Source organism: Podarcis gaigeae, assembly GCF_964106915.1.
Source record: "Podarcis gaigeae genome assembly, chromosome: 13".
NCBI classification, from domain to species: domain Eukaryota; kingdom Metazoa; phylum Chordata; class Lepidosauria; order Squamata; family Lacertidae; genus Podarcis; species Podarcis gaigeae.
In genome coordinates this window covers 10,989,616-11,003,189 of record NC_139689.1, presented here as the reverse complement: position 1 = coordinate 11,003,189, position 13,574 = coordinate 10,989,616, and the positions used below count along the sequence as shown (strand labels likewise).

At 43.2% G+C, this 13,574-nt stretch overlaps 1 protein-coding gene across 1 annotated transcript; it reads right to left on the bottom strand.

Moving 5' to 3' along the window:
* LOC310830756 (vomeronasal type-2 receptor 26-like) lies at nucleotides 1-900 on the bottom strand (the record flags this gene model as incomplete). Its single annotated transcript, XM_083710596.1, has 1 exon — nucleotides 1-900. The coding sequence occupies one exon, from the start codon at nucleotides 898-900 to the stop codon at nucleotides 1-3; it is 900 nt and encodes a 299-aa protein (XP_083566722.1).
* Nucleotides 901-13,574: the final 12,674 nt, after the last annotated feature.

Below are 13,574 nucleotides of genomic sequence, written 5' to 3'. Positions count from 1 at the left end.
TTATACCTTTCTTTGTGTTAGCTGCTCTTTGTTGTTCAGGTCAGGCCTCACCACAATAATGTAGCATTTAGGGGAAAAAATGCAAACCAGCAACCCAGCACCAGAAGCAAAGATGGAGAAGATCTCCACAGCCACCATGTATTTTCCTCTGGTGCTCAGGTAGGTTGGAATGAAGGAGAGCCAAACACTGCAGAAGACCAGCATGCTGAAGGTGATGAACTTGGCTTCGTTGAAAGTGTCAGGCAACTTCCTGGCTAGGAAGGCCACCGTGAAGCTGATAGTGGCCAGGAAGCCCATGTAGCCCAAAACACAATAGAACATGGAGACTGACCCTTCATTACATAAGAATATAATTTCTTCACTCATTGATTGCATGTCCACATCTGGGAATGGGGGAGAGGTTGCCAACCAGAGGACACAGATTCCTACTTGGACAATGGAGCAGGAAAAGACAATGGAATAAGCCAGTTCTTTGCCTACCCATTTCCTGATATTGGATCCTGGTTTGGTAGCCATGAATGCCAAAACCACCAATATGGTTTTGGCTAAGATGCTGGAGAGGGCCACAGAGAAGACAATGCCAAAAGCAGTTTGCCGGAGAAGGCAAGTCACCATATTAGGTCTTCCGATAAACAGCAAAGAAGAGAGGAAACACAAGAGGAGGGAGATAAGGAGACCATAGGTGAGGCTTCGATTGTTGGCTTTGACTATGGCTGTATTGCGATGCTTAATGAAGATGCTGAGCACTAGAATTGTGATTAGAGTGAATAAAAGTGCAGAGGAAGATGAAAAAATGGCCAAGGTTTCATCAAAGGCTAGGAAGTTTGGAATCTTAGGAATGCATAGATCCTGGCCGCTGTTTGGATACTGATCTGCTGGGCAACTGGCACATGTTTCCATGTCTGAAAATGCACAAACAGTGTGTGACAATTTGAAGTAACCAAAAGTATTCTTAAGAATTTCACATCACTAGTCCATTTAGCATAGTGTTTTCTACGTCAGAATGTATAGGAGCTTCAGTGTATAAGAGCTTGTACTAGGTGTATCAAAAATAAAACTTATGTATCAATTATGGGATTTTCTATATGGGTGACATTTTTTTTTACTGTCTCCCTGCTTTTTCTTAGAGCCACATAAACAGTACAACAAAATGAGAAATGCATTAAAGCTGAAATCTTTGGATCTCAGAAAAGTGAGTTTGATAAGAGTTTCACCCTATTGTCAAACAACCTAATTCTTAGAGGAGAAAACACCACTTCCATTCCACCCTAATTTTGTAGAAGTTGGAGGTAAAATATATTATCTTCCACTTAAAAAAGAAATCTTCAAGATGCTTTAAAGATTAAAATATATTGATGTTATTTATAAACAGTGAGAAGAACACATCTGTTAATTTAAGCCTTCTCTCCTGCAGCAGTTTAATGTCAACAAAATTTCCAGGAACCCAGAGGTTCTGCAGTATCTTAAGAGGTCATCTCTAACCTTTCTCATTTGAAATCATTCCTTCTGGACATGGATCACAATCATAGCAGCAAAACTTCTCCCCCTCCTTCTTTTTCTTCCCGTAACCAGGATGGCAGTTGGCATTACATAGAGAAAGCGGTGGCAGCTATCCAAAGAGATAGGAAGAGTTTAATATTATGATATTGTTTTGGGGAATTTATCAAATATCAACTATCAGGTGATTTAATAGTAAATAGGAGGACTAATGGCGGCAAATGATCCGTATGTACACAAGTGGCACATACAGTGGGGTAGAAAGCTGCTGTTCTAAGCATCATACAAACTTAAGAAGATGCCTGGACCATCCAACCTTACAGCTGTGTTAGAATTCAGTGTGATTCGGTGTGATTTCTCCCCTGGTTTGGCCTTTTGATGGAGTCACCACCTAACGACATTTGCTTCAAGGAGTTCACATGGTGTTCCTTTGTGTGGCACAAGGAATTAATTGTAAGCCATTATAGTGGTTCTGCTCCTACCTGCTGGTTCATTACAAGCAACTAGGACTAGGAAATGAGGGGCAGATTGGTCTCGTAAACCTAAGAAGGGAGCCCACCTAGGAGAAGGAAACTTTGAACCTGAACCTCCACTGCTTTGCAGCATTACTCATTTGTGAAAAAGGCTTTGGGAGTAGAACCTGGGGAAAAATCTGAACCCATTGCCTTTGGGACATCTTTGGCAGACAAAAAGGTTAAGGAGAAAACTTTACACATGTCCGGAGTAGGGACTCGGAAAGTGATACCAGCCACTAAGTCCATGTATTCTAAGACCCAACAGAACCACAAATTCCACTATCATTTATACCTTTCTTTGTGTTAGCTGCTCTTTGTTGTTCAGGTCTGGCCTCACCACAATAATGTAGCATTTAGGGGTGAAAGTCGTGCTCCTTCTGGAACAAGTCGTGCTCCTTCTGGGGTAGTTTGTCTACCACTGACGCCCACCCTGCGCTCAGTTCTCACATGTGGCTCCTAGAAATTTTCAGCTTGCAACAGCAGCCACATCCCATGAATCAGATACAACTGGCTGGCTTCCTAAACCAGGTGAGGGCAGCCAATGGGCCTCAAATCCTCAGTGAGTTAGGGAATTTCTCTGCATGCAAAGACAGGACATAGCAGATAAGAGCAAAAGTGGGCCCAATGCTTAAAAAGGTGGCTACTGAAGGTGCTGTAGAGGGAAATGAGGGGCAGATGGGTCTCGTAAACCTAGGAAGGGAGCCCACCTAGGAGATGGAAATTTTGAACCTAAACCTCCACTGCTTTACAGCATTACTCATTTGTGAAAAAGGCTTTGGGAGTAGAACCTGAGGAAAAATCTGTACCCATTGACTTTGGGACCTCTTTGGCAGACAAAACAGTTAAGGAGCAAACTCTACAAAGATCCAGAGTAGGGACCTGGAAAGTGATACCAGCCAGCAAGTCCCAACAGAACCACAAATTCCACTGTCATTTATACCTTTCTTTGTGTTAGCTGCTCTTTGTTGTTCAGGTCAGGCCTCACCACAATAATGTAGCATTTAGGGGAAAAAATGCAAACCAGCAACCCAGCACCAGAAGCAAAGATGGAGAAGATCTCCACAGCCACCATGTATTTTCCTCTGGTGCTCAGGTAGGTTGGAATGAAGGAGAGCCAAACACTGCAGAAGACCAGCATGCTGAAGGTGATGAACTTGGCTTCGTTGAAAGTGTCAGGCAACTTCCTGGCTAGGAAGGCCACCGTGAAGCTGATAATGGCCAGGAAGCCCATGTAGCCCAAAACACAATAGAACATGGAGACTGACCCTTCATTACATAAGAATATAATTTCTTCACTCATTGATTGCATGTCCACATCTGGGAATGGGGGAGAGGTTGCCAACCAGAGGACACAGATTCCTACTTGGACAATGGAGCAGGAAAAGACAATGGAATAAGCCAGTTCTTTGCCTACCCATTTCCTGATATTGGATCCTGGTTTGGTAGCCATGAATGCCAAAACCACCAATATGGTTTTGGCTAAGATGCTGGAGAGGGCCACAGAGAAGACAATGCCAAAAGCAGTTTGCCGGAGAAGGCAAGTCACCATATTAGGTCTTCAGATAAACAGCAAAGAAGAGAGGAAACACAAGAGGAGGGAGATAAGGAGACCATAGGTGAGGCTTCGATTGTTGGCTTTGACTATGGCTGTATTGCGATGCTTAATGAAGATGCTGAGCACTAGAATTGTGATTAGAGTGAATAAAAGTGCAGAGGAAGATGAAAAAATGGCCAAGGTTTCATCAAAGGCTAGGAAGTTTGGAATCTTAGGAATGCATAGATCCTGGCCGCTGTTTGGATACTGATCTGCTGGGCAACTGGCACATGTTTCCATGTCTGAAAATGCACAAACAGTGTGTGACAATTTGAAGTAACCAAAAGTATTCTTAAGAATTTCACATCACTAGTCCATTTAGCATAGTGTTTTCTACGTCAGAATGTATAGGAGCTTCAGTGTATAAGAGCTTGTACTAGGTGTATCAAAAATAAAACTTATGTATCAATTATGGGATTTTCTATATGGGTGACATTTTTTTTTACTGTCTCCCTGCTTTTTCTTAGAGCCACATAAACAGTACAACAAAATGAGAAATGCATTAAAGCTGAAATCTTTGGATCTCAGAAAAGTGAGTTTGATAAGAGTTTCACCCTATTGTCAAACAACCTAATTCTTAGAGGAGAAAACACCACTTCCATTCCACCCTAATTTTGTAGAAGTTGGAGGTAAAATATATTATCTTCCACTTAAAAAAGAAATCTTCAAGATGCTTTAAAGATTAAAATATATTGATGTTATTTATAAACAGTGAGAAGAACACATCTGTTAATTTAAGCCTTCTCTCCTGCAGCAGTTTAATGTCAACAAAATTTCCAGGAACCCAGAGGTTCTGCAGTATCTTAAGAGGTCATCTCTAACCTTTCTCATTTGAAATCATTCCTTCTGGACATGGATCACAATCATAGCAGCAAAACTTCTCCCCCTCCTTCTTTTTCTTCCCGTAACCAGGATGGCAGTTGGCATTACATAGAGAAAGCGGTGGCAGCTATCCAAAGAGATAGGAAGAGTTTAATATTATGATATTGTTTTGGGGAATTTATCAAATATCAACTATCAGGTGATTTAATAGTAAATAGGAGGACTAATGGCGGCAAATGATCCGTATGTACACAAGTGGCACATACAGTGGGGTAGAAAGCTGCTGTTCTAAGCATCATACAAACTTAAGAAGATGCCTGGACCATCCAACCTTACAGCTGTGTTAGAATTCAGTGTGATTCGGTGTGATTTCTCCCCTGGTTTGGCCTTTTGATGGAGTCACCACCTAACGACATTTGCTTCAAGGAGTTCACATGGTGTTCCTTTGTGTGGCACAAGGAATTAATTGTAAGCCATTATAGTGGTTCTGCTCCTACCTGCTGGTTCATTACAAGCAACTAGGACTAGGAAATCATTCCATGACTTTTGGGTTGTGGTTTCCTGTTAGGCCACATCCTGTCTCAGAGAGAAATGCTTTCGGGTCCTATGCCTGACCTGTTCTGGGAGGAGTTGCATTCCATTTGAAGCAAGAGGTCTGGGAGCACTCCTCTATTCTAACTCATCACTAGTCTGAAGTGGTTTCAAGTGCTAGTGAATTTCAAAATGAATAATGTGTGAAGTGCTTTTGTTACATCCCATTTTGTGGATAGCCACTAATTCTGGGTTTTCAGGGACTGTGCCATTATTTCCATACCTTAGTGAAGCTTCTGTGCCATTTGATTCTGTCTTCATTAATGGTGAGCTCTTTGCCCGGAGGGGCCTGAGGATCCAAGCTGCCCACTTTGACTCTGACATAGGAATTATTTGGGAAAGTGACCAAGTTGGTAATATCAAAGCCAGCTGCTAACTCTCCGTATTCATTTAATGCGATTTCATCCCCAGCACTGTTGTTGAATGAGATTCTCTGCAGGAATGAGTGGAGCTAAGTGGAAAGAGAATCAAAGTTAAATGCTTCAGTTCACAATGGAGAGCATCCATATTTTAGTTGCACATACAGGAGGAGTAGCAATGGGGAGAAAACGGAGAGGTTTGCAGTGTGGAGAAGGTGGTTGGCACAGCTTCAGTTAGGTTTAGTTTTTTGTAGTCTGTTGCTTCTGAAAGTCTGTGTCACGTAAAGTCTGTTTAGTATCATTATAGGAAATATTCTAATTCCCACCTTTGATAAAATTACTAAAGGTTTCTTTTTTAATTTCTTAAGTTTTATTCTTTTATTTATTTACTGATAAGTAAATGCCTACTCACAAAATGTACCAATGCAGTGAATGCTTTGTAAGAGGGAACAATACCTGCCAAGGATCTGCATACCAAGGAGAGAGTTTTCCCTTAGCATCTCTTCTGTTGCGGATGGCTCCAGCCAAGTGCATGCTATTTAAGGCATGTGCCAAAGCATAGACAGCATTATAAATGCTGTAGCTGTGGCCAGTCATGCTCATTTCAAAATATGGTGCAGGAAGGCTCTCCAGCATCTCCTCTCCAGTACACATGGTTGGTGAGAGAGTGGAATTTGAAAGCGAACAACTGAATGCATCTTCCCAGAAATCTTGGATAAAACCATCTGTTTCTGTCCAATGAGGATATATACTCCGAAGAAAGTCTTTAAAGTTGTGAATCTCCTTGAAGTGAATTGCAAAGGAGATAGCACCATGGAACATTCGTATATTAACAGTCAATTTTTGAAGACTATATAATATGAAATCAATTTGGGTAGTTGTAATCCATACTTTTCCTTCACGTGACTTCTTTTGAGGAAATAGTAGCTGATATAACTCCATTGTGCTTAAAACAGCTGACAACCATATACTAAATCTACTTTCTCCATGTAGAAGAATTGCATTAGCTTTGCTGGTTGTGAAAGTTGTAAACAAAATCCTTGAGTCCTCTGCCATTTCTAGTTTGTTATAATTCATATTGAATTTAAGTCTTTCTGTAAATGCTGAACAGATTCCATTCTTGAAAAGCATTGGCTCAATTGTCTGTAAGAAACGTTCCCCAGCTTCATTAGCTGGAGTGATGAGCCCAACCCATTTCCATCTGAAAAGCGAAAGTAACTGGATAATTCCCTGATACTGAAGGTCTTCATTGGGAACCATGCGGTAAAAGGAAGGGAACTTGGTTCCATAATTTATGGCTGGTTCAAATAGACCATATGAAATCTGGAAAAAGCAAAAGCCAAATGTTTCCAAGTGGAAACAAGAACTGATGATATTCCAGTTTATTCAAATATAAACATGTGCATGCACACACACTTAAATATTGAATATATATTGTATCTATATCCCAAGTTTACCAAGTTTAGAGTCAGCTCCAACCCCAGCTTATATTGGAAAACACAGATATGCTTGCTCAATGTCTTCTGTTGATATTTATTATTATTATGGCATCATTACAGCTTCATTCTTGTACATATTGATTGTATCCAAGAATAGGGGAGCATTTGGGGGAGGAGCTTCCAGCGAGCTGTGATGGAGGATTGCTGAATTCCATCACCACCGTACCTTCCGGAATCAGAGGCTGAGATGGGAGTAATCAGCCTCCCTACACTCCTCAGGCTGGGGAGTGGCAGGTCATCTGCAGATCGCCCAACACCTGGCCCCAAATTCAGAAGGAAGGGGGGCGCTGGGGATGGCTGGATGGAAAGCCTGGAACCTTTCTTGGTAACTCTCCTAAGTCGGCTCCATTTAGCAGCAAGCATCCAATTATTAAGATGAAAAATTGGCTTTAAGTTCTGGACATGATCTGAGCGAAGGGGGAGAAACTACTCTGCTAATTAATTCAGCTGCTGAGGTGCTAAAAAGGATTTGAACGGAAAAAGGATAAACATCTATGTAGACTTGGTATGTTGGAACTGAAAGTGTGTGTGGGGGGGTTGAGCCTCCTTTGTTATTATATTTCGGTTTGCTTTGTTATATGGCAAAATCCTCCTCTGAAAGAACCAACTGCCTGAATATGTATAGCAAGCTAGACTGGAGAGGTGGTTTATTTGGTGATATAATATGATTCTAATAGTCATTAACTGTGGGGAAATAACAATTATTCAAAAGTAGAAAACCATGTTCAAAGTATTCGGCTGCAGATATATTGGGAAGAGGATAAAGAGTTTCCCAACTTTGATTTGGAGAATGACTGGAGAGACGCCAAAAAATTTAGGAAGTTTGCCTAGAATTAGAATCGGAATGACGCAGCTCCAATTAAACAAGTGGGCATGACCGAAAGTAGATCATGCTTGCTCTGATTTCATCTGGAGTGACTTGGCGTCTGCCCGAGGTGAGAAGATTTTTGGACTGGCTTGGAGGAAACTGTGAAAATACAGAGATAACGTAAATTCCACACAGAATATATTGTTTTGTTTTATCTTGCTTGTTTGATAAACTCAGGGGCTGTGAAAAGTAATGAGGATTAACATCGGAATGATTTATCGGAACTATCGTGAAAATTATGAAAGCAGCAGAAGTATGAGATGATCAGAACCACCTCGACCTCAAAACATGGGAAGAAACCTCCAATTTTTTTTATAATTTGGCATAATGTTTGGACTGTTTGATTGTTGAATAATATGTATAGTTTGGAATATTTAATATGATTGGATTGGATTGTTAAAGTGGAAAATTTAATAAATATTATTTTTTTAAAAAAGAAGAATAGCATTTATCATGGCTCATGTTAATATACTAAGTGGATGATTAAGCAAAACTTCAAGGTGGAAGTCGAGTGATAGAAATTGATGATCATGTACTTTTGATCTGTAAGCTTTGTAATGATTGTAGGGAGCGGTTGATTCTCTATCTACTAAGAACTCTCCCAGGAAGATTTCCTAGGAAATCCTGAAGATCTCCATTAGATTGTGAATACTATTCATCTCTGAGCACAATAAACCAAATCATATAAAATATCAATAAAATACTGTACCAGCACTATTTAAAACAACTAAAATGAAATGCAACAATGCAACAGAATAGCACAATGCTGACACCACTATATAACTTTCTGACATCACAGATGACAAATGCCAGAACAAAGCAAGATAACACTTTTTCAATTAGCCTCTGAAAGTGAACAATGTTGATTAACACCATACTTTGGGAAAGGACTATCTTGACTTTTAAGGGGAGGAATCTTTTTAGTTAATGTGTTCTCAGCTATTTTTGCCTATGAAGCCAGTGTCAATGTCCTATATTCAGTACCTCACAGGAACCCAGTGCAGTGCTTTCAGGATTGATGAATATGAACCAGTCTAGGTTTACAAACCTTGCAGCTTTAGAGAAATCTTCTATTACATCTATTAAACACAAATTGCCCTTCTTACACACATTGTTGGTTATGCATATTATGGCCCTTTTTCTTTGTCTATTTCCCCACTCCATATTTATGAATCACTAGATTCCTAATGCAAGGAAAGCATGAAATCTCTATTTTTCAAAATCCATATTCTACCTGTGGAATCTTGAAAGGACCTAAGACGTTTGCCATGCACCAAGAGGTATCAGAGCTGAGTCCCCCAATGGCTCCTATGACATTTTTCTGGATGCCACACCTGTAGCTGGGAACAAAGTGACGTGATTTAAAGATCAAGTCCAGAGTGTTTCGGTAGGTCATCTTTGAATCATAATAGCTATCATAGATGTGGAAGCCGAGAGAGACATTGGGCAACATCCTGGGATTCTCATTGATCTCATCAACAGCAAACACCAAGGCCAGGATTTGCTGGTAGAACTTTGTCAACACCCTGCAAATGAAGTGAGATTTTGTTTAATGGGAAAATTAAACAGTGCACAGAATCTAGATAGGAGAGATTCACCTGCCTTCCTATAAGGAGAGGATGAAGCCAGCAAAGTTTATTTACTTATTTGGGCAATCTAAGAATACTGTGTAATTTTAAAAGCTGTTGCATATTTCCTCATCTCTTCGGCAACCCGTGTTTGTTTTTGCCACCTTGAAAATTTAGGTATCATCAAAAACTTCAGTACCATACTACTTTGCTACATACTTTTCCTATTTTTTATGCCATCTCTTTTCTCTTTCTCCTACTCTCTTTTCTATCTCTCTTTACACAATTAGACTCAAGAAAGCTTATTGTTCATCGACAATATGCACACAGTCTATATGCGCAGAGATTTCTAATAAAATCTCTCCACACATTAAAAAAATAAAGTTCTATAGCAATCAATCAAAGTTATTTTCTGTCAGATATAGCATATAAGGAATAATTAAAATAATATTAATTAACAGTTACTTACATGGGGGCATCAATGAAGTCCTGGGAAGGGTGTTTCTTGAAGGATAATTTGGGGTTTATGTAATAGATATGAGATGCCATTGCACCAATGACCAGGTCACCTGCCTCATGCCACTCGTGTGGAACATGAACAGGATTATTAGTTGTGCATTTCACACTTTGTCCTTGGGACACTATATTGGGGAGCAGGAGAAGCAGCAGGAGCAACATCCTGATGGCAAATACACTTGTCTGCATGGACTCCCCTGCTTCTCTCTACAGTATTATTCCTCTCCTCCACCTGATCTGAACAAGGCAAATTGGGTGGCAGCTGACTCTGTCAATTTGGCACTTTAAAGGACATGTATCCACCTTATTGTTAGCTTGAACATTGTCACAACAGAATGCCAATAAGATGCAGTGGTTTGATATGAAAGAGGAAAACTGATAACTGATAAGTAACAGAGCCCTGCCTAGTTGTCTATGGAGCACAGAGGAGCTTATAATCATTTCAGGCTTGCTTGTTGATTCTTTTTTTCCACTGTGACAACTGAACGTTCAGTCAGGTGGATTGATTATTGTAATTTGAGTAATGATAGGGGAGAGAACCAGTTGTGCAGGGTTTTTGGATTCTATGGCGCATCAGCAGTAGGGGAACTGCCAAAATATTACTATTATTATTTTTAAATATATATTTTTATTGATTTACCAACATTGTTCTAATAGCGACTGCCCGGCTGCCCGGGAGGACTCTCCTGTGTAAGTGTCTGAGGGCCCTGCTCCTTCCTACCACTCACCATCTGGCCTGGGGCGGGGCCTGAAGCCTCATAAAGGACTGCTGGACTCTGCTGCCCGGGAGGACTCTCCTGTGTGAGTGTATGGGGTCCTGCTCCTTCCTGCCACTCACCATCTGGCCTGGGGCAGGGCCTGATGGGCCTCACTAGAACAGTTGCTGTTACTGCTGGAGGGGTGCAGAGTGCTTTTAAAATGTTTTAAAAATTTTATTTTGAATTTTTTGTATGTGGGGGGGGTACGGTGGATGTTTATTGGGCCTGGGAATTTGTTTGATTTTATGTTTTTGTAATTTTTGTAATTTTTATTGTTTTTGTTTATATTGTTTTATTTGTGTTGTTTTTTTGTTTTTTTTAAAAGGGGTTATTTTGTTCTTAAGGGGAGGGGTCAGGGCTGCCGGGGAATGGGCCCCAGCCCACAAAATGGCTGGGATATGCTTCACAGGGGGGAATGCACTGGGACAACCGATCTCAGTGATCACGGGTAGGAGGAGGAGTTACGCTAAGACCAGACCATGTCATTACAGAGGAGGCAGGTTTAGTCGTTGTCTGAGGACTATCCCTGCCTCTGGGTCTGGTCCTGACCGGATGAATACTAGAATCAGCAAGGGATACCCACATGACCTGAAAGTGTTGCTGTGCAATGCCAGGTCAATGATTCATAAGACCACTGCCATCCATGACTTGATCATGGATGGAGGACTTGACCTGGCATGTGTAACAGAGACTTGGTTGGATGAAGCAGATGGGCCTGTCCTTGCCGCTGCTTGTCCACCAGGTTTCTCTTACGCACAGCAACCCAGGTCATGTGGGCGGGGAGGGGGGGTTGCAGTGATTTTTAGGAAGTCATTAGTTTGCACCAGGCGTCCTATTGGGAAGACCCAGTTTTCTGAGTGCATGTTCTGGAAGTTGGGCAATAGGGGCAGTACAGGATTCCTTTTGGTGTACCGACCTCCCCGCTGCACCAAGGATTCCCTGCCCGAGCTGCTTCAGGTCGTGGCGGATGTTCTCCTGGAGACACCTAGCTTGGTCGTCCTAGGGGATTTTAACATCCATGCCGACACGACCTTACAAGGGGCCGCTCGGGACTTCGTGGAAAGCATGGCCTCCATGGGGCTGTCCCTGAATAAGTCTGGCCCAACCCATAGCCGCGGACATGCCTTGGACCTGGTGTTTACCTCTACGGATGTTGGTGATCTGACACTAAGTAAAAGCGAAACGAAAGAAGTGCCATGGTCAGACCACTTCCTGGTGCAACTGGACTTCTCTGCGACCCATCCCCTCTGCAGGGAGGTGGGACCGATTCGGATGGTCCGCCCCCGCCACTTAATGGATCCAAATGGTTTCCAGAGAGTGGTTGGGGATGCTTCATCCCATGTTGATGGCCTTTCAGCCGATTCCCTGGTGGCCCGCTGGAATGTGGAGTTAACCAGGGCTATTGACTGTTTGGCTCCGAAGCGCCCTCTCCGATTGCATGAAGCCCGGAGAGCTCCGTGGTTTTCCACGGATCTGAGGGCAATGAAACAATCGTTGAGACGGCTAGAGCGCCGGTGGCGGATAACTCATTCTGAATCTGACCGGACACGGGTTAGAGCTCAACGTCGAGCCTACCAAGTGGCGATAGCGACGGCGAAGAAGACTTTCTTCACCGCCCCTATTGCATCTGCAGAAAACAGCAGCAGGAGACTCTTTCAGGTGGTTCGCAATTTAGCGGAACCACCTGTAACATCGGGGCCCAGTACGGGCCACATGTTCTCCTGCAATGATTTTGCAAATTTTTTTGCAGATAAAATCGCTCAGATTCGGGAAGAAGTAGACTCCACCGTGGGAGCAGGGCCGGGGCGGGAGAGTGCTAGAGTCCTGTCTGGTCAAGTTGTGTGGGATCAATTTCAATCTGTTACCTCCGAGGATGTGGACAGGCTGCTTGGACGAGTGAAGCCAACCACCTGTCTCCTGGATCCTTGCCCATCCTGGCTTATAAAAGCTAGCCGGGAAGGACTGGGCGATGGGCTTCGTGGGGTGGTGAATGCTTCCCTCCGTGAGGGAGCCTTCCCAGACCCGCTGAAAGAGGCGGTTATTAAACCGCTTCTTAAAAAACCATCTTTAGATGCGGCCACGATGGCCAATTATCGCCCAGTCTCAAACCTTCTATTCTTGGGCAAGGTGATTGAGCGAGTGGTTGCTGAACAACTCCAGGCACGCCTGGAAGAAGCGGACCATTTGGATCCCTTCCAGTCGGGATTCAGGCCTCATCATGGGACTGAAACTGCCTTGGTCGCACTGGTTGATGATCTCCGGCGGGCTAGGGACAAAGGTGAGAGCTGTTTCCTAGTTCTGCTGGATCTCTCAGCGGCGTTTGATACCATCAACCATGACATCCTTCTGGACCGTCTTGAGGGGCTGGGAGCTGGGGGCACTGTCATACAGTGGTTCCGCTCCTTCCTCCTGGGCCGTGTTCAGAAAGTGGTGGTGGGGGATGAGTGTTCAGACCCCTGGCCGCTCACTTGTGGGGTGCCTCAGGGTTCTGTCCTCTCCCCCATGCTTTTCAACATCTACATGCAGCCGCTGGGAGAGATCATCAGGAGGTTTGGGCTGGGTGTTCATCAGTATGCAGATGATACCCAGCTCTACCTCTCTTTTAAATCAGAACCAGTGAAGGCGGTAAAGGTCCTGTGTGAGTGTCTGGAAGCGGTTGGGGGATGGATGGCGGCTAACAGATTGAGGTTGAATCCTGACAAGACAGAAGTACTGTTTTTGGGGGACAGGAGGCGGGCAGGTGTGGAGGATTCCCTGGTCCTGAATGGGGTAACTGTGCCCCTGAAGGACCAGGTGCGCAGCCTGGGAGTCATTTTGGACTCACAGCTGTCCATGGAGGCACAGGTCAAATCTGTATCCAGGGCAGCTGTTTACCAGCTCCATCTGGTACGTAGGCTGAGACCCTATCTGCCTGCGGACTGTCTCGCCAGAGTGGTACATGCTCTGGTTATCTCCCGCTTGGACTACTGCAATGCGCTCTACGTGGG